At 35.5% G+C, this 19,410-nt stretch overlaps 1 protein-coding gene across 1 annotated transcript in view; it reads left to right on the forward strand.

The window, feature by feature from the left end:
• LRP1B (LDL receptor related protein 1B) overlaps nucleotides 1–19,410 on the forward strand; it is a 575,621-nt gene that overhangs the window by 436,141 nt on the left and 120,070 nt on the right. The window contains exons 47-55 of the mRNA XM_074145610.1: nucleotides 274–393; nucleotides 1,415–1,528; nucleotides 1,722–1,871; nucleotides 5,840–5,962; nucleotides 7,713–7,832; nucleotides 9,873–10,001; nucleotides 11,413–11,535; nucleotides 16,863–17,003; nucleotides 18,558–18,745. Of these exons, the coding sequence (XP_074001711.1) occupies nucleotides 274–393; nucleotides 1,415–1,528; nucleotides 1,722–1,871; nucleotides 5,840–5,962; nucleotides 7,713–7,832; nucleotides 9,873–10,001; nucleotides 11,413–11,535; nucleotides 16,863–17,003; nucleotides 18,558–18,745 (1,208 nt within the window). The remainder of the gene's footprint in view (nucleotides 1–273; nucleotides 394–1,414; nucleotides 1,529–1,721; nucleotides 1,872–5,839; nucleotides 5,963–7,712; nucleotides 7,833–9,872; nucleotides 10,002–11,412; nucleotides 11,536–16,862; nucleotides 17,004–18,557; nucleotides 18,746–19,410) is intronic.

A 19,410-nucleotide genomic window follows, 5' to 3' on the forward strand; every position in this document is an offset into this window, starting at 1 on the left:
CTTTTTATACCATGAGATAACGAAACCTGGGAATTAGGCTTTTCTCTTTTTTTTTTTAATTCTTTTGTTCTTTCTCATCGTGCTTTCATTTATTATTCTTTATGTGTTTATCAGCCCAAGTTCTTCTGCTGGAGAATAAATGAACAATTTCTGAAGATTTTCTTGTAGCTTCAAATAAATGCATTTTCATTTCAAATGTTTTTTTCTGGAATGTTTGTCGTGTTTTAATAAAAGCATCTACATGAAATTATATGCTTGTACTTAACTTCCCAGAAAACAGAGGCTGTCGGAAGGGTTTCAGGCCATGTTCTAATCGCCGCTGTGTTGCAAGTAACAAAGTATGTGATGGTGCAAATGACTGTGGTGATAACTCTGATGAATCTGACTGTAAAGGTAAATGATGGTTACTGCTGAGGTGATCTCTGAATATTGCTCTGTAAATACTTAGTATGTAAGTAGAAGTAGCTACAAAATGCTTATAACTTTATTGGGGTTACTGGTGCTGGGATTTGTTTTGTTAGAATTCAAAACCAAGCAGGTGCATCCATTTGTTGGGATTGATATGAAGACCAATTTTGGTTTACACCTGCAGTCCTCTGGAAGGAAGGTGGTTTTGGCTATGGAAAACTCAGAAAATACAGTTTCTGCTTCTTCTGTGAAGTAATAAATGAGAGTATTTTTAGTCCAGATGGAAGTGTTAAAAAATGGGTGATTTCTTCTCTGCATCTGCTGCACTGTTTCTTCTTTGAAGCAGCTAGTGTTCTGTTTCTTTGCTTCTCAGATGCATGGCAGTGTTTGTGTCCTTTGCAAAACTTACCAGAATTGTTCTCCTTTCTACATCAGAATTGTTTTTCTTTTTATGTCTTAAAACATGAATATTTATATCTGTGCATCAGCCAATGAATAAAGTCTAGCTAGCAGAGAACACAAATCCTTAGTTACAATTCAGAAAGTCTGGAGGGGAAATTATTCCACAATATATAGCTAAAACCTATGTAGCTGGAGTAACTAGCTTTTTTATTGAGAGCACTGCAAGGTTTTTAATCATTTAGATGAAGAAGTAAAGAGAAGAGCATCCAGACAAAAAACTCAACCTGGTGTTAATGTGAAAGAAATTTGAGAGATTCAAAGATGATCCTGAAAGTTCTTCTTCCTTCCTCACATGGTGATTATCTCAAATTTAGTTATCTAGAGAGAGACTTTTAAGCTCAAAAAATAAATTTAATAATTAGAAACTTAGGCCTTCAAGTTTATTAGATGTTACATATCTACTGATTTTTTAGCTGTGGAACGTACGGTGTGTTCTGGATGCCTCATCCTAAAAGGCAGCAGGGTTAAACACAATACATATAATATGCATCTGAAGAGTCTGTTTAGTACACAAATTTACATCTTATATAACCATATGTTACAGATTCAACATGTGCCTCAACAGAATTCCATTGTGCAGATGGGATTTGCATTGGAAAATCAGCACAGTGCAACCAGATCATTGATTGTGCAGATGCTTCAGATGAAAAGAACTGCAGTAAGTTTGTGTTTGTGCTTCACGGTAGCATCTGTTCCATGATTATTCCTTGTTATACAGCAGTTAATTCATAGTCATTACTAGTTGGGTACCAGCAGCAGCATGGTCTGCGCAAACTCAAGCTAAACCTGAAAACAATACCACAAGGCTCTCAATCTGTATTAGGTGCGCTATATTCACTGTCTCTTTCCAGATAATACAAACTGCGCTTACTTCTATAAACTTGGAATAAAATCTTCGGGATTTATTAGCTGTAATTCGACTTCACTTTGTATACTGCCAGAATGGATATGTGATGGATCTAACGACTGTGGAGATTTTACAGATGAACTAAAATGCCCAGGTAACTGTGAAAAAGAAAAAAAAAATAATTATTCTCAAAAAGTATATTCTGGTATTTTTAGTCTTTTTTCTAATTGTGTCATAAAGTACTTATTCAGTCAATATGCTTTGTTATATTAAATTATATTATTATTTTATTTATAGAGATATATGTAACACCAAATGCAGGTTTTTTCACCAATCTTTATTTTGTGTTTCATTCGATTACTCAAATTATTACAAATTACTAATGCATTCCTCTGAAGAAAACTGTATCGTCTGGCTTTCTATTTCCTCAAGGTTATGTTTGTCATCAATCATTTTTATTTAAGTAAAACATCGAGCTCATCGAGCTTCAGCACAATCACTCGGGAACTTTTATTAAGTGCTACTTTAGTGGACAGTATTTCTTTTCTTGTTTACTTCTTTAATTTTCTCTTTTATTTTGTTGAGGTACTTGGGGTAGGCTGCCAGGGTAGAATCCAGGGGTTTTGCTTTTGTGATCGTTCTGCTCTTCAGCCAGTACCGAGAGATCATGGTACACCTGAGTCCCAGTCCCAGGGCAGAGACTGTAGGCTTCCAGAAAAAGAGGAGGTATTTACAGCTCGAGATTGTGTTACTTTTCTAGGTTTTCCCTATTTCTGCTCTCCTGTGGGAAAGACAATACATGCTTATGACATGTAGGAAAAAAAAAAATCGTAAACTTAATGTCTGGGAACATGAATCATATGAAAAACTTATTAAAATAGGGAAGGGCAAAGAATCAATAACGAACAACTGAGGCAAATATCTTACATGGAAGAAGCAAGAAGCAAACTTACTTGACTTTTTAAAGTTTTTTTTGACTTCTCATCTGACACTTTTTCATGAGAAGGCAGAATACTAACACATTAGAAATATGTTTTTGAGGTATATACATATATAAATTTGAAGAAAAGCCTCTATTTTCGTGAGACTTTATGATACAATTTTTATCTGAATGATAGGAGGATTAATGAATTTGAGCAAGTCGGTCTAGTGGGAGGTGTCCCTGCCCATGACAGGGGGTTTGGAACTCAGTGATCTTTAAGGTCTCTTCCAACACAAACCATTCTATGATTTCAGAAGATAACCTAAAGTTTTTGAAGTTTAAATAGTTTTGCCCTCTGAGCCTATCTAGTAGCACTGGAGGAAAAGATCCTTCGAGCAAGGGTATGGTGCTTTTGTGCAAGTCTCTTCTGCTGTCTTGAGAAATGATCATTATCTCATAATCATGGTTTTAACATCTGCTTTCTGTTATTTCATAGGTTATTTGGGTTACCCTGAATTCTGAAGTGTTGTACAAAATCAAATTCTTAATGATGAATGAGTATAAATATTATTATGAATAAATATTTATTTTCTAATTTTGGGGAGTTGTAAGATTTTTTTATAGTCTTTATGCAATCCTTAACCCAAATCATTGAGAGATTTAGTACCATATCTAGTGTTAACCAATTAATTATTCACAATATTGAATTCTTAACTATGAAGGATGGCATTTATGTGTTTGCTCCTTTATTATTCAGAACCCCTCATTTAAGTTTGAGAATATTAAGTACAATATGTAAACATACCTGCAAATAAAGGAGTGATAAACTGTATTAGAATGATAATACTTTAAACAAACCCAGGTCTATTGATACATATTTGTAGGATTAGGCCTATTCTATGAAATTCTGATCAACCTGCGGACAGTGCAATAGTAAAGAATCTCTGGGGATAACAAGCCTGTATCTCCTCTCCTGCACCTTGGGGTTTTATGCAAGAAAGGTCTATAGAATTAAAAATTAGTAGTATTTTTTGTTCACAGAATTCCTGTTACTATCATCTTCCAGAACCTCATTCACTTTTAAATTCTAATCTACATATATAACAGTTTATAGCTGCTCATACGCTGAGAAGGACCTTGTAGTCCTTCAGTGATCATATCCTTACTCTTTATTTGCAATGGCAAATAAACCAAGGCTTTTAGAATTCCTGCTTTCAAAACAAGGCTGTTTGTCATCTCAGACATCTCAACCTGCCTTTCTCTTGAATATACCAGACCACTATCCAGTGTATCAGATGCAGTTACTTTTGCCTTGTATCAGTGAAAACACACTTTATATTTTTGTGTATGTTTTCATAATTGACTTGGTCTAGTTTGTAATTGTGTTCCTGTGGTCAATACCTCTCTCTTTTTTCTAATAATTATTATTTAGTAAAAATAGACATTTACTAATTAATAAATACTATTGATTAGTAAAAGTAAAACTTTTAATTTTATGTTAAATACCATCCAATTCTTGCTAGACCAGTAATTAACATAATCTGATTATTCCCATTTAATATTCTGTTTTTCTGTATCATAAGCCAATTGTGTCACCAAAAGCTTCTGTTAGAAGTCTTATACATTTTGTGCCAGCTTTATTGATGAAAATATTATCAGGCTCCAGAAGGAACCTAGAATGTCAGAGCTAACAACGGTCAACCTGACATTAAGAACTTTCATCCTCCCTATAAACCAGATGTTTATTAAATTATAGTTTTAATTCTAATATCCATATTCTCCAGTTTATCTAATAATTCTTTAAAATTTTCAGTATATAATGCTCCATTGAGCTCAAAATAGCTTAGATTTACTGTATTTCCTTTGTTTATATGGGGATTTTTCATACTGAAGAAGATTTTGAGGGCAGTATGCTATAGCTTCTGTAAAGTAATGTTGCATAAGTAAACTAATGTTGCATTTTATTCTATAGTCCATTTATTTGTATTACTTTATTCTGTCTTTCAAATGTGTGCCAAAAAGTTCCATCATTTTAATGTGTGACTAATTGCCTGGATCATTCCTCCCTTTACTTGGAAAGAATACTACTCCAACTTACATGTCATTTCCTTGGCTATTTCATTCAAAACTGACCAACTTTGGCACATTAAGTTTTTGACTGTTGTTTGTATTATGAATATGATAATTTCCCTTAACAATAATTGTTCAGTGTCATTGTTCTTACAGAAAATTAAGGCAAAATATTCATTATGGGTGGCTAGACTTAGACTCTCTTCAATATCTACTCAGTCATCATAGACATCCCATTTCTTTCTTTATATTTTTTTTTTCTGTTCATACAGCTGAGAAACCAGAAATATGATAACTTTAACTTTCTTTTCAAGAGAGATAGGTGGCGGGGGGGGGGGGAACAAAACCAGTGTGAATAGCCCAAGTATATTTAAGGGTCTCTTGGTAGAGAGCTTCAGTGATCTCCAACGCTCGGAACTAGTGTATATTGCCTGGGTTTTCCCAGGCAAAGGCCCTGCTCGAGATTGTGAAAATAACCTGTGCCACTCAGTAGACTAATATTTGCATTTACGTCATGAAACTAAATATATGGTATGTTTTCTTTCCTCACATGTGTTTTCTAAGCATTCATAAAAGAAAAATCTTAATTTATTTTCACTCTCTACAAAGAAAAAAGGCAAGGAAGAAGAACTTTTCATTTGTGACAAAGTCTAAATTTCTGGCTCCAATATCAGTGGCGTAGCTCCAGTGAATCAGTGCATGATTTAGGTTTGTAGCTTATCCCAGTGAATGAGACAAAAATACTGCCACAGTTAGGTTATCTTGTCGATGGTGGTAGATACATCAGAAGGGCAATATCTTCAGCTGGTGTAAAATAACAAGCAAAGTTGACCTACCTGAGCTCAAAACCTATCAACTGAATTACTTTATAGGTCCTTTTAATTTAGTTTGAAGCTGTGCTCAGATTCTTCCCTAAATAAATGAAGTATTTTAGCTTCCCAAATTGCTTAGCTGTCACTATTTTCTAATTTGTATGAACACAATTAGATAATATAAGTAGTATTTTTTTTGCGTTTTTAGACATAAACACTTTGCTGTCCATTAGTATTCAGAAATTTAGCAGAAATGTCTTAGGCTCCTAATCATACTAGTAGAGACCATTTTACATTACATTCTTTATTTTATCACAGTTCAAAACAAACCCACATGTGAAGAAAATTATTTTGGTTGTCCTAGTGGAAGATGTATTCTGACCACCTGGCTTTGCGATGGGCAGAAAGACTGTGAGGATGGAGTAGATGAATTGCACTGTGGTGAGCATTTTGTCTTATTTGTATTTCTTCAAGCACTACTACACTTTGAAAACAGAAAGAAATGTGCATTGATAGCTCTAGATTCAATCTCTGAGATATATGAAAAGGCCTTTAATACTACATTTCCAGATTCAACTCTCTAATACTTCATGCTGCCGATATTTTAACCCGTGTCTTATGCCAGAGTAAAAACTGTCAACATTTTTTTTCTCCAAATAATAGGTTTTTATAGAGACTTGCCTGTTGATTTTATACTTAACAATTTCACCAATTCTTCATAATTCCTCATTAGGACAATTTTATAGGTATAATCAGTTTGTATCAGTATCCTGTGACCCCAACAGGAAGTAACCAAAATAGACCTTTATGACATAAAAATAAACATTTCTTTGCATCAGAGGCCATACAGGTATAGTTATTTAAAGTAACAACTAAAGTGATGTGAATAAAATACACCATAAACTGTGAACCAGGTTAAGGGTTCATTCTGTCTGAGATCTTTTCTATTCTTCAACTCTGCCTAATTAAGGAGTAATGCAGGTTGGTTTTGCTCATAGAGAGAGCTGGGCTTTTAACTTAAATTTGTATGGGTTACTTGAACAGATTATTTTATAATTAAATTGTAGCAGAACAGCAAAAAGCAGCATCAAGTTTTTCTATTCCCTATTTAAATAAAACCTGAAATTTGTATATTCTTTTTGTTTGGTTGGGGTTTTTTTGCTTTACCACTTAAAATGACTGAAAGTTATATGTTACTCTCTTCATGAGCCAGTTTCCATTAACATGCCTCCATGTTTGGTTTAAAGTTTACATTGTATATATACATTTTATAACTTAAAAATTAGGAACTGCTGTACACTATGAAAACCAGAAGGTTTTGTGTTGACCACATTTATCAAGCGTAACTCAGTGTTTACATTTCCAGGTTTCATTACACATACGTATTTATATGCAATATTGTAATACCTATTAGCTGTTATTTTTGGGACTTATTGCTCTTACCCATTTTGGGGTAGTTGATACAAAACTACTTTTAAATTCAGATTTTCTTTTCTAAAATTTTATTGTTAATATTAAGATTTGTTGTCATCAGTTAAAACAAATTTTATTCTTATAGAAGTCTGGGAAAAGCAGATGATTTGAAGTTTTGAGGAAAGATTGTAATATTAGCACTTATTTAGAAGAGTTGTGCAGACTGATTTTGAAATGCAGGTTATTTTCAATGTTTACCAAAGTGTAAATGGGACTACATAATGCAAATATACAGCATTTTTTCTTGTGAGAGAAAATAACATGAAATCTATTAAAGACATGATTAAATACTGCAATACCAAGAAGGCGGCAGTGTTGGAAAATTTGGACTGTACCATCTCTCCCCTACTACCAAATTAAAGCAGTTCACTATAATTATCACTATAACATCCATGTGAAATACATAAACCAGATATAAGTTTTTAAAGTGTTTGTCCTCATCTCACTAGCAAAACTTTAAAAAATATTAGCATGTTTTGAATGTTTTACTATTAATTAAAATAGATAAATAAAAATATTGGCGAATGCCAACTCTTAGACATATTTGTAACATCCTGAATTCCAAGATTAGGATTATACTGTATTTGAGTGTTTTAATACGCTAAAATAGGGAGGACAAAAGGGAACAGTGTGAAGATTCCTAAACTATGTTAGAAAATACAGGGAACACAGTGAGTGCTGTTGTGAACCTAACAAATGCAGTGATTGATATTCCTAGATTCATCTTGTTCGTGGAATCAATTTGCTTGCTCTGCAAACAAATGCATCTCTAAGCAATGGACTTGTGATGGTGAGGATGACTGTGGAGATGGTTTAGATGAGAGTGATGCTATTTGTGGTAAGTAGAATAATTTTAGGTCTGTGTTGTGTCAGATCATACATGCTTCAAGTGATCCAAGAAGGTGGTGGAAAGGGAACAAGTACAGCATCTCCAAAGAGCATGTGCTTTAAGGATAGAGTGTTAGAAGACATCTTTCCCCAGCCCCCACCAACCCCCAGCTAGATACCTTTCTATGGGGACTATACAATTTGGTGGTCTGTTTATGAAGATAGGAATGGAACACCTATATGGACAAAAGGAGAACCAAACTTTTCTCCAATTCCCGTCTTTGAGGTAAACTCCTGTATCGCTATTTGAGTTTTACATTTCAGTGATAGATGCTTGAAGATGCTAAAGTTGGGTTTTTTTCCCCAGCTTTTTCTTCTATTCCCTTTAATTTTTTTTTATATTCAGTCATAAACCTTATCCCGAACCCTTCAAATTGCATAAGGAATTGAAAACTTTACTTTCATTCTGGGGCTCAATTGACTGGAAATGTATTAGTGAATTCTTTTCAGAAGAAAAGCACATTGTGTCAAATCATACTGTCACAATTTCATGATGTTTTATAAATTGGCCCCATCCTTATCTATGCTGTATTTTTAGATTTTATTTTTATAATTAATTTCAACTTTTAACTTAAATATTTTTTCCTTTTCAGAAATCCTCTTACCTAAAGAGTATTTTATTCCACACTTCGTGTGTGATAGCACAGCAAAGATATTGTTGATAGCTTTACTGGAAGTGTTAAGTAGACAGCTTATGTCCAGAGTTGTGGTTGGTTAAAGTCATTTCTTAAAGACAGAAATGCCAACAAATTAAAAGGATGACGTTGGAAGTTATACTGTTCTAATATGGCAAAATATGTATGAATTTACTACTTTAACTTCAAGTTGACATCCATCTACACTTCATTTTTTGGTGGTATTCAGGTCATACTGAGGACTGGGGAGTTGGAGGCAATGTCTGTTTGAAAGGGAAGGTTTCTTTCTGCCTCTTTCTTTTCTTTCACCGTTTTTCAGAATTACTTCTTTTAATGTCTTGACTTTCAATACATTGTAGTTTTATTATTTATTAGAAGAAAGCCCACCAATAAAATTGTAGGCCATGTCTTGAACAGGTTAAAATTCACACCAGTTATAAACAGGGGAGAGTTAAGGCTGTATTTCTCCTTAGTAAAAGGAGGCAGATCTGAGTCGCAAGAAGAAAAGACAGATCTAGATGACTTCAGATTTTTCAGTCTTAAAGCATCAATATTTTTTTGATATGAAGTTTAACTGTAAAAGTATCGAAAAATGGTAAATGTGTATAAATAATGAAATTCTGTCTTTCTTGCATAAATAGTACAAAAAATAAAATTTTTGAATTTGTTTTACTATTTCCTTAATTTCTAATTAAAATTAGTAGAAAATACACTGTTTCCTTTTTAGAGAAGTATATTTAACTTATCTAAGAGAATTCATTGAGTGAGGGATTGCACAAAAATTTACTTCTGAGCAGAGTAAAATTAATCCTAGGATATAATAATCTTATCTAGAGAAAGTTTAAGAAAAAAATAAATTAGTCAAACAATATGTTGAGTTACTGGCATTAGAACTGTCAGATATTTTCTTACTCCCACTACTATTGTACTTGGTAGACATTGTTCTTTTCTACATGGGGCTGACTCATGCAAGTTTTGAATACCTTTAGCCTCTTGGCTTAGAGTATAGTGATGTGAGTTCCTTTGTTCAGTCAGTCCAAATGTGCAGTCAAAACAGAGAGACCAAAACTGGTTTGAAAAGTTATTCTGTTGGATGGTTTTCATGAAGTAAGGTAAATTAAATTTCCTTGCAGAAAACTGGAAATGGAAATTGGAAAGAATGAAAGAAATAGTAGATTGTCAAAATTTCATTGTAAAATGAAGTCTTAGACAATATGTTTATCGTACTGCGCAGAACCAAATTTTTCAGGTTTATTTTAAAATAAAATCCCCTTAGTCATTATCCATTACCTTAAAAAAAAAAAATAATAATTCAGTTAGAATGTGTTCAAGACTCACAAGTAACGTTTTTTTAGGTTCCGTGACCTGTGCAGCAGATACATTCAGTTGCTTGGGCTCCCACGCCTGTGTTCCCCAGCACTGGCTTTGTGACGGTGAGAGAGACTGTCCTAACGGCAGTGACGAACTGTCCACAGCAGGCTGTGGTATGTTGGCATGTTAAAAACGTAAAGTATTTCTTTTCTTAGCTTTTGCCTTTACAATATCCAGACGCTGTTTGTGTCTGTAGTATCATACATTTATACTGTCAAGATTGTTAGTAAAGATTGATGGACCACATAGAATCATAGAATGGTTCGGGTTGGAAGGGACCTCAAAGATCATCAAGTTCCAAGCCCTCTGCCATGGGCAGGGACACCTCCCACTAGACCAGGTTGCTCAAAGCCCCATCCAGCCTGATCTTGAACACCTCCAGGGATGGGGCATCCACAACTTCCCTGGGCAACCTGTTCCAGTGTCTCACCACCCTCCCAATAAAGAATTGCTTCCTAATATCTAATCTAAATCTCCCCTCTTTCAATTTAAAACCATTACCCCTTGTCCTATCACTCCACTCCCTGATAAAGAGTCCCTCCCCATCTCTCCTGTAGCCCCCTTTAGGTACTGGAAGGGGCTCTAAGGTCTCCCTGGAGCCTTCTCTTCTCCAGGCTGAACACCCCCAACTCTCTCAGCCTGTCCACAGAGCAGAGGGGCTCCAGCCCTCCGAAATATGAGAATACATACCAAGATCCTTCCATATTTTAGTCAACCTAACTTCTTCAGGTTTTTTTGATATATACTGAGGTACACCAGCTGAAGATCAGTAGGTGTGTCATGTCATAGATATTATACAACATGTTTACTTATGAAAATTAGCACATTCGTAACTATGCAGTTCTGTTCCTCCTCCTGAAGAAAGAAACTACTGCTTGTCAGGAAGGGTGTGCATCAAAAAGGGTGATACAGTTCTGTCTCCAATTTATGCTGGCTAATTGTTCAGATCTTGACATCTGTTCCCTATAAACTGGTACTTCCAGTCTTCTGAGATACATTTCTATTAAAAGTGTCAGGAGTTCAGTCATAGTTCCACTAGGGGGTTTGTTTTATTAATGTATGTAAAAATGACATAGGTTAAAAATATTGAAATATGTTCTCTCTACTGGATGCATAGTCTATTTCTTACCATTCATAGGCTGAGTTATATTTTGAGTATTTACGGTTTTTAAAGACCTTTTGTTCAGGGGCAGACTAATATAGGAAGGATCTCTACTTCCCAAATGTTCTTTCCCTCAGGGGCAGACCTTAGGTTAGTTGTAGACGTTGTCAACTTCTGAAGCCTTTCTGTCTTGGATTACATGAGATTTTAGGTATCCTTACTTCTTTAGCTATCTGTCTAGTGATAATTAGCTTTTTCTGCTATTGAATTGTGTAGTGCTTTTTGTATGACTCAAAAGTTATGGTTATTTCTATTGAATCTACTCGGACTAACTACTTCTCATTTCATCTTTCTGTAAGAAAATGGCTGTATATCTTACTGTTCTCAATTTCATTTATTTTTATGTACTGTATTTTCCTTAGCTCCTAATAACACTTGTGACGAGAATGCTTTCATGTGCCATAACAAAGTCTGCATTCCCAAACAGTTTGTGTGTGACCATGATGATGACTGTGGAGATGGATCAGATGAATCTCTGGAATGTGGCAAGTATAACAAAAGTAGAGTAAACAGAACAATTTCAGAATGTTAACTGTAAGGCCTTCCTCAGGGTCTGTTAATTTAAGTCACTATTGTGATTTGTGATTCACTTTTTAAAATTGTTTTGATGTTAACTTGTAAATTATGCATTAATTAATACAATTTGGTATCAACTTGGTGCTGGAGCTACAATGACAAATTGTTGTGACTTACAGTTGATTGCTAATACCATTTAACAGAATTTTAAAATGTATAGTGTATAATTTCTTGTTCATTATGTATGTCTGTTCTATATATCTTTGTTTCTATATGCATTTTTTTCTATCAAATAATAATCTGTCATGATTATCACTGCAGTTAAATGATATCAACTAAAACCATACGTGAATGTTCAATTTTCACCATTCACATGCATTTAGGGTTTCTTACATTATGTGATTATCTGTACGGTATGTCTAGGCCATACTCAGAAACATCCATCTATTTAAATTATATTTATGGTAAATACAGAGCAAATATTCTGTCCAAAAAGGCAAATTGTTCGTTATCATGCCTCATTTTGTGCAGTTAAAATCTATATTGCTTATTTACTCTATTAGATGTGCTCAAGAGATGAGAACCCCAGCAGAAGATAGGTAGCTATGTATTTTAGGCGTTTCTGTTGTACACACGACCTGAAGATTGCATGTGCACAAATAATCAAGTAGACGTGCAAAGATTGTAAGAAAAAACATGTTTGTTATTTGCTTTTAGTGAAATTTTTCATGTAAAGTTTGTCAAACATATAATAGAATGTTGTAGGAAAAGAATATAACGTAACAAATAAGAACTTACTCATTTGGTGGTCATATAAAGAAGAGATTTCATCAACATCACTTAGAACTGTGTATGACATGGAAAAAAATCTGTTCCTGTGATGAACTGGGCAGTCGCCCAATTGTCCTTTTTCTCTCTATGCTCACCAGAAGTAGGCTGGTACTTAAGAGGGAACGGCCATTCCTGCCACATCAACATTAAATAGGTCAGATCAGGAGAGCACCTTTGAAGCGAATCCCCCACTGCTCTCGTAGAGTAGTGTCGAAGCAAGTTGAACTGATCGGAAAAAAAAAACAAACACAAAAAACCCTCTAAAGTTGAGCCAATTGATGAAGCATGGGCATGAAGTCCGCAATAGCAGAGGAGAAATAAAATCCTAAAATGCATCTAGTGGGATATTGGGTTCTCCTTACCAGCTGTTTTGTTCTTCTGCTCTCTCACTGTGCCACACCGCTTGCTATCGTAAACTTCTAGATCCTTGAAGAAAGAAGAGGAATGAACACGCCTTTCCTTGCAAGCACCATTTGCTTTTCAGTCATGTAAACTACAGTGTCGTGTTTTGAAAGGAGCAGTTTGCAACAATAAGCTCTTGTAGGGAAACCGCTTAGTTCGTGTAGTTTAAACCAAATCAGGATGGAAGCAGGTTTTTGACTTATTAATGACAGATAACTCATTGGAAAAGGGTGAGCTATGCATTCAGTATCAATAGCGGCAATGCAGTGGGTAAACCACACCTGCAAAGTGTTTATAACTTAAGTATTTTTAAACACCATTTTATAACTAGTCCCAAAAATTTCTGACCACACAGACCCACACAGAGCAGAGTTAGGTTCACCTTCTGCCCCTGCCCAGGACACAGGGTTCCAAGCATATGTGCCTTCTAATCCTTAAAATAATGACAAATAAATAGTGATGGTTTGACAGACTTTTGGAAAAGGCAGAAGGAGGAAACAGCAGGGGAAGCAGAGGACGTACAAACTCCTGATCTAATCGTAGTATGGACCTGCCTTCAGGCACTGGCTCTATTGAATTTCTACTGAGTAAACTGAAATCTGCAGCAACATTTGTTACATGTTGCACTGCCCCAATGCAATTTTTTATTAGCTGGTAATCAAATACACACCTTTACCTAGTATGGTAAAATCATTATAGTGCAATTTTTGGAAAGGGTTACATTCTTTTATGAGAAAGGGAGCTACTTGTAGAGAGTAGGAATCAAATTCCAAAACATACTTTTTAAGGTGTTGTCAGGTTGTAACTGCCTAATTCACCAAATTTTAAACATGTGATTTCTGATTTGACTGCAAACTAGGTACCGTGATCATAGCTCTGTTAGATTCTAGAGCTAGATCTTTGCATCTTGATAGCAAAAAAAAAAAAAAACCCAGAAAACAAAATCAAGATACTCTTTGAATGGGATGAAATTTGGTTTGAAATATATTCCTAAAAGCTGAATTAAGGAAATCCTTCTAAAAATCTAGATTTTTCCTTTCTATCTGTATCATTGAAAGGCATATTTTCTTGTTTTTTCTAGAGTATTTTTCAGATACAATATAAAAATGAGACTGATTAGAGGAACCAGTTTCTACTTGTATTGGAATCTGCATCTAAACAGATTTTAAAAGTTCACAATCATTCTAATCCTTAAAAAATTATTTGATGCAAGTTTTGATTCCATTGTACAATTCTGTCTTTTAAATGAAATTTTAATAATTAATTACTTGTAAACAAAAAAATAGCAATAGTTCAAGTTGGGGAAAGCATGAGAAGAAAATACATTCTCCCTAAATTACATCTCCTGTTGCTGCTGTCAGAGACAGAATGCTGAGCTAGATGAGCCACTGTTTCATCTTGGAATGTATTTTTTACATTCTTGAAAATGAAAAAAAAATTATATTTAGGAAGTCTATTCAAAAAACACTGTCTCCTCATTAGAAAATTAAGGAAGTGTGGGCTAGATGAGGGGGCAGTGAGGTGGATTGAGAGTTGGCTGTGTGACAGAACTCAGAGAGTTGTAATTAATGGAGCAGGGTCAAGTTGGAGGCCTGTAACCAGTGGTGTCCCTCAGGGGTCAATACTCGGCCCAGTCCTGTTCAACATCTTTATCAATGACCTGGATGAGGAGACAGAGCGTATCCTCAGCAAGTTCGCTGATGATACCAAACTGGGAGGGCTGGCCGACACTCCAGAGGGCTGTGCTGCCATCCAGCGTGACCTGGACAGGCTGGAGAGCTGGGCCGATAACCTAATGAGGTTCAACAAGGGCAAATATAGGGTCCTGCACCTGGGGAGGAAGAACCCCAGGCACCAGTATAGGTTAGGGATGGATCTTCTGGAAAGCACTACTGAGGAGAAGGATCTGGGAGTCCTGGTGGACAGCAAACTTTGGTGAGCCAGCAATGTGCCCTTGTTGCCAAGAGGGCCAGTGGAATCCTGGGCTGCATAGGGAAGAGTGTGGCCAGTAGGTCAAGGGCAGTCATTCTCCCCCTCTACTCTGCACTGGTGAGGCCACAACTGCAATACTGCGTCCAGTTCTGGGCTCCCCAGTTCAAGAGAGACAGGGGACTACTGGAAAGAATCCAACGTAGGGCAACTAAGATGATTAAGATTTTGGAGCATCTCCCTGATGAGGAAAGGCTCAAAGAGCTGGGGCTCTTTAGCCTGGAGAAGAGAAGGCTGAGGGGAGACCTCAGGGGAGCTTTAGCAGGGGAGTTGGACTAGATGATCTCTAGAGGTCCCTTCCAACTCTGAGAATTCTGTGATTCCGTGAAAATATGAAATTTCATCAGGAAGGTGAGATACTTTATGTGGCTAATCAAAAGACAAATATAGGAATAGGAAGGATTTTCTGGTTTCAATTTCCAGTTTCTTTACTCCCTGTCTCCAGAGCAGAGGCAATGTTGAGCAAAACCCTTGTTCGGCGTGTTTGTAATGACCTTTCTGATGATGACGTACTTGTGAAATGCTGCAGGCATGAGGCAAGGCTGTTGGCCTGTGAAATCTTGCTCGCAAAGGTGTTTCACACAACCAAGAAGCTTCACCTTTTTCTGAATCAAGCCAGCCTACCTTCTTTTCAAACATGATCTATGTTAAAAAAAAACCAAAAACAACCCACCTTCAGGAGACCACAGAATTCTTTGAATTCCAAGTAATGTTTGTAACTGATGTAATAACATATTGCATGTTGAAAATAATACATTAACACATTTCTAAATGACAACTAAAGATATACAAGAGATTTAAAGCTCTTGATGTAGACGGATATCTCATCCTGGGCGGTCAAATGTTATATTTCCATCTGCTATCAGAATAAAAGCTATATTAGATAGCAGGAAGTGCAGTAATTAGAAAAAAAAGAACAGATATTCCTTTTTTACTTCTAGAGAGTAGAAAGCTGTCAGGGCTCATTTCATATGTTCACAGCCTCAGTAGTTAAATCAAAGTTTCATTAGGTACTACAATTTGGATATATTTTTGAGCTTAAAATCTGCACTTTTTTTTTTCAAGAGGAAAAAATGTTAAACATAATTCAATATAATTTGGGTTTTCTTCAAAAAAGTTGCAAAATCATTATTCATAATAAGATTGAGTGTTGCTACGTAATTCTTACTTTACAACCATGTTTTTTTTCTTGAGTTTTAAACTAAATCAAGGCTTGCTTTGAAGGCTCTTTTAAATGACTGCAGATTATTTGAGGCAGAATTTATACATATAGAATACAGGAAAAGTTATGCTCTTCTTTCCCAAACAGGAACCTGAGTTTTTTGGTAGTTGGTTTAGTGTTATAACGCTTACAAGTAAACATCTTACAAATAGAAGGTGATTTTTCCCTCTGGGAATTTTTCAACCTTCATGTTTCAAAATTTAATAGATAAAACTAAATTTGTGCTGACTTTTCTAAATTTTTCTACTGCTTTGTTGTTTTTGAACTCTCGGTTAAACAGCTGGGCTCTAAGAAGAAAATGCCTGTCTGTGGTTTCTTTACTTCATTATTTATTATAATTTTCTGTTAGAAATCCACTTTAACTTTGAAAATGTATACATTTTGTTTATACTGATTTTGTGGCCACCCTAGAAAATTCATGTTTAGTCTGGTTAGAATGATTAGTATTCCGCACGTTTTAAAGGAAAAGCATATAGTAGCAAGCATATCACAGAATCACAAAATATCGAAATATCGAAAAATATTTGCTGGGTATAGTAATTTCTAAAATGTCTGTTAGAAAGCTATTTCCTAATAATAGCACAAAAAGTTAAATTACACCTAAAAAAATGTATTTATGATTAAGAACTGCATAAATATGTTTTATTTATGTGGGAATTGTTTCATGACTGTACTGTGCTGCATAAGAGACATTTGATTTCTCTGTTGGTAGACACATCGTGTATAAGTATATAAGGCTTTGTATCTTTTTATGGAACAGGAGATACTTTTACTTACATTGCCTTATATATACAAAATTTTATGTCAAAAGTCTGTAGCAAAGGATGGAGTCATTGACTGCTGTATTTCCAGGGTATCGTCACTGTCGTCCTGGAGAGTTCACTTGTGCTGATGGAAGATGCCTGTTAAATTCCCAGTGGCAATGTGACGGTGATTTTGACTGCCCAGACCATTCTGATGAAGCACCTATAAACATAAAATGCAAAAGTTCAGGTTTGTATTTAATTTTTTCAATAACATGTGTGACCTTTCTTTTTGGAGAGCAATGGTTTAGGATTGTAGACAGGCAGATGTAAAACCTCACTGAATTTCACTGAATTTTTAGAGTTGGAAGGGACCATAAAGATCATCTAGTCCAACTCCCCTGCTGAAGCAGGATTGCCCAGAGCATGTCAGAGCATGTTACTCAGGACTGCATCCAGGCGGGTCTTGAAAATCTCCAGAGAAGGGGACTCCACAACCTCCCTGGGCAGCCTGTTCCAGTGCTCTGTCACCCTCACCGTGAAGAAGTTTCTTCTCATATTTGAGTGGAACCTCCTATGTTCCAGCTTATGCCCGTTGCCCCTCGTCCTCTCACTGGCAACCACTGAAAAGGGTCTGGCTCCCTCCTCCTTCAACCCACCCTTCAGATACTTGTAAGCATTGATAAGGTCTCCCCTCAGCCTTCTCTTCTCCAGGCTAAAGAGTTCCAGCTCTCTCAGCCTTTCTTCATAAGGGAGCTTAAATTTAAACTCATAGCTTAAATCTCGAGTGCTTTCGTGGTGATGTTCCTTATGTCTTGCAAGGAGAATGTGGTGTCAGTCCTCAGCATCCAAAACCTCAGGTCACAAAGTTCGAGCCATTGGATCCTATGGCATAAGATGGCTGCTAGTTCATTAAGGCATAAATTCTGTTACTACTAAAATAAGATGATATTAACGTAATTATTGCCAAAGTTTATTGCTTTCCCTGAAAACATGTAATATATTTAATATTTATTGCACAGAAATAGATGTGAGGTTATTCTTGCTATATTAAAAATGGATCTATTTTTATTAGCAAATTACTGACCAAATGTGATTTGTTTTATTGATATTTTCTACTGGGATAAGTTTGCTGAGGTCTGGCTGGTTTTTGATTGGAAAATGAATCCTGGTGTGTATATCATATCCTATTCTGTGGCTTTTCAAAAGACCAATTCTTCTGTCTAGATCTTATGACTTTATTGTACAGTAGCCCAGTTCTTTATATCAATTTTGAAGGAAATCACTCATTTACTTTAAGGTATGGCAACATATCTGCTTTAACTATAAGTGTTCTGATCTGAAGAACTGAATGTAGCTGAGCTGATGGATTCAAGTTTTGCCAAGCAGGAAAAAGTCCACATCTGTGCGTGTCCTCAGAAGAGAAATGCATCGGAATTCTGTCAGTCATGTCACTAAACAGCTCAGCATCCACAGGGGACAGAAGCCTTGCTTTTTAACTTTTGCAAACTATAGAACTGTATTTTGTGCACAGGTAATGCAGAGGATTCTCAATTAAATGAAAACAAATCTGTAGGAGGGAATAAGATGTTAAAGTTTTCCAGGAGAGGAATAAAATTTTAAAGACACTGAAATGTAAAAAGGTATTATGATACTATCAACAAGAAATGAATATTCAATTTTTACACAGTTGTTTCATCTCACACACACGCATTGCACCTGGTCCATGAGAAAACTCATTCCAAATACTAATAAACTACACAAAGTTGTGCTCTCTTTTTTTTTTTTTTTTTTTGTTTTCCAGAGCAGTCATGTAACAGCTCTTTTTTTATGTGCAAAAATGGCAAGTGTATTCCTCAAAGTGATGTTTGTGATAACAAAGAAGATTGTAGTGATGGATCTGATGAGAAAAGCTGCCACATTAATGAATGCCTCAGTAAGAAAGTTAGCGGCTGTTCTCAAGATTGTCAGGATCTTCCTGTTGGATACAAGGTGAATAATTACAAAATGTGGTGTAATGTAATGCAAATTCTTAATTCTTAACTGCTTCTTAACTACTGCGTGATTATAATAAAACTCCAGTGTGTGGTACTTCCTTGTAATGAAGTAGCTTAAGTACCATAGTGAGAACATTCAAATTTTTATTTCAAATAAGCAAATAATTGCCGATTTTTTAAAAAAACTTGGTAAAATACATACTTAAAACCTATGGAAAAGAACATAAAATGCTTTAAATATAACAAACAATACTGATGTATAACGGACACTGAAAATAATTTTTGAAAAGGAGGAGTGAATAGCAGGAATAACAGTTTTCTCCAATTTTTTTTTTTCCAAGTCAAAGACACAGAAATATTGAAACAAAATAAAATTGCCTTAGTTGCAGAATAAAACCATTAGTTGTCTGCATGTGATGGTGTTTTCTGAATCACCTGAATGTGCTCTTTGGCTTTGAGACATAGAGAGGAATTGGGTATTATGTATATTTCATCTTGGTGGGCCCAGGATTGGCCCACTAAGAACTAAATAAAATCTGTCCAACGTGGCTTAGCTCTAGAGGTATTCAAACCTCTGAAACCATGTCCTCATCGGGAGGCCATAGACTGGAGAGCTGGAGTTAAGGCTGGGTACAGCAAAAGCCTTGTTCATGTAGCATC

This window comes from Numenius arquata, chromosome 3 (genome assembly GCF_964106895.1).
Source record: "Numenius arquata chromosome 3, bNumArq3.hap1.1, whole genome shotgun sequence".
In the NCBI taxonomy this organism is placed as follows: Eukaryota; Metazoa; Chordata; class Aves; order Charadriiformes; family Scolopacidae; genus Numenius; species Numenius arquata.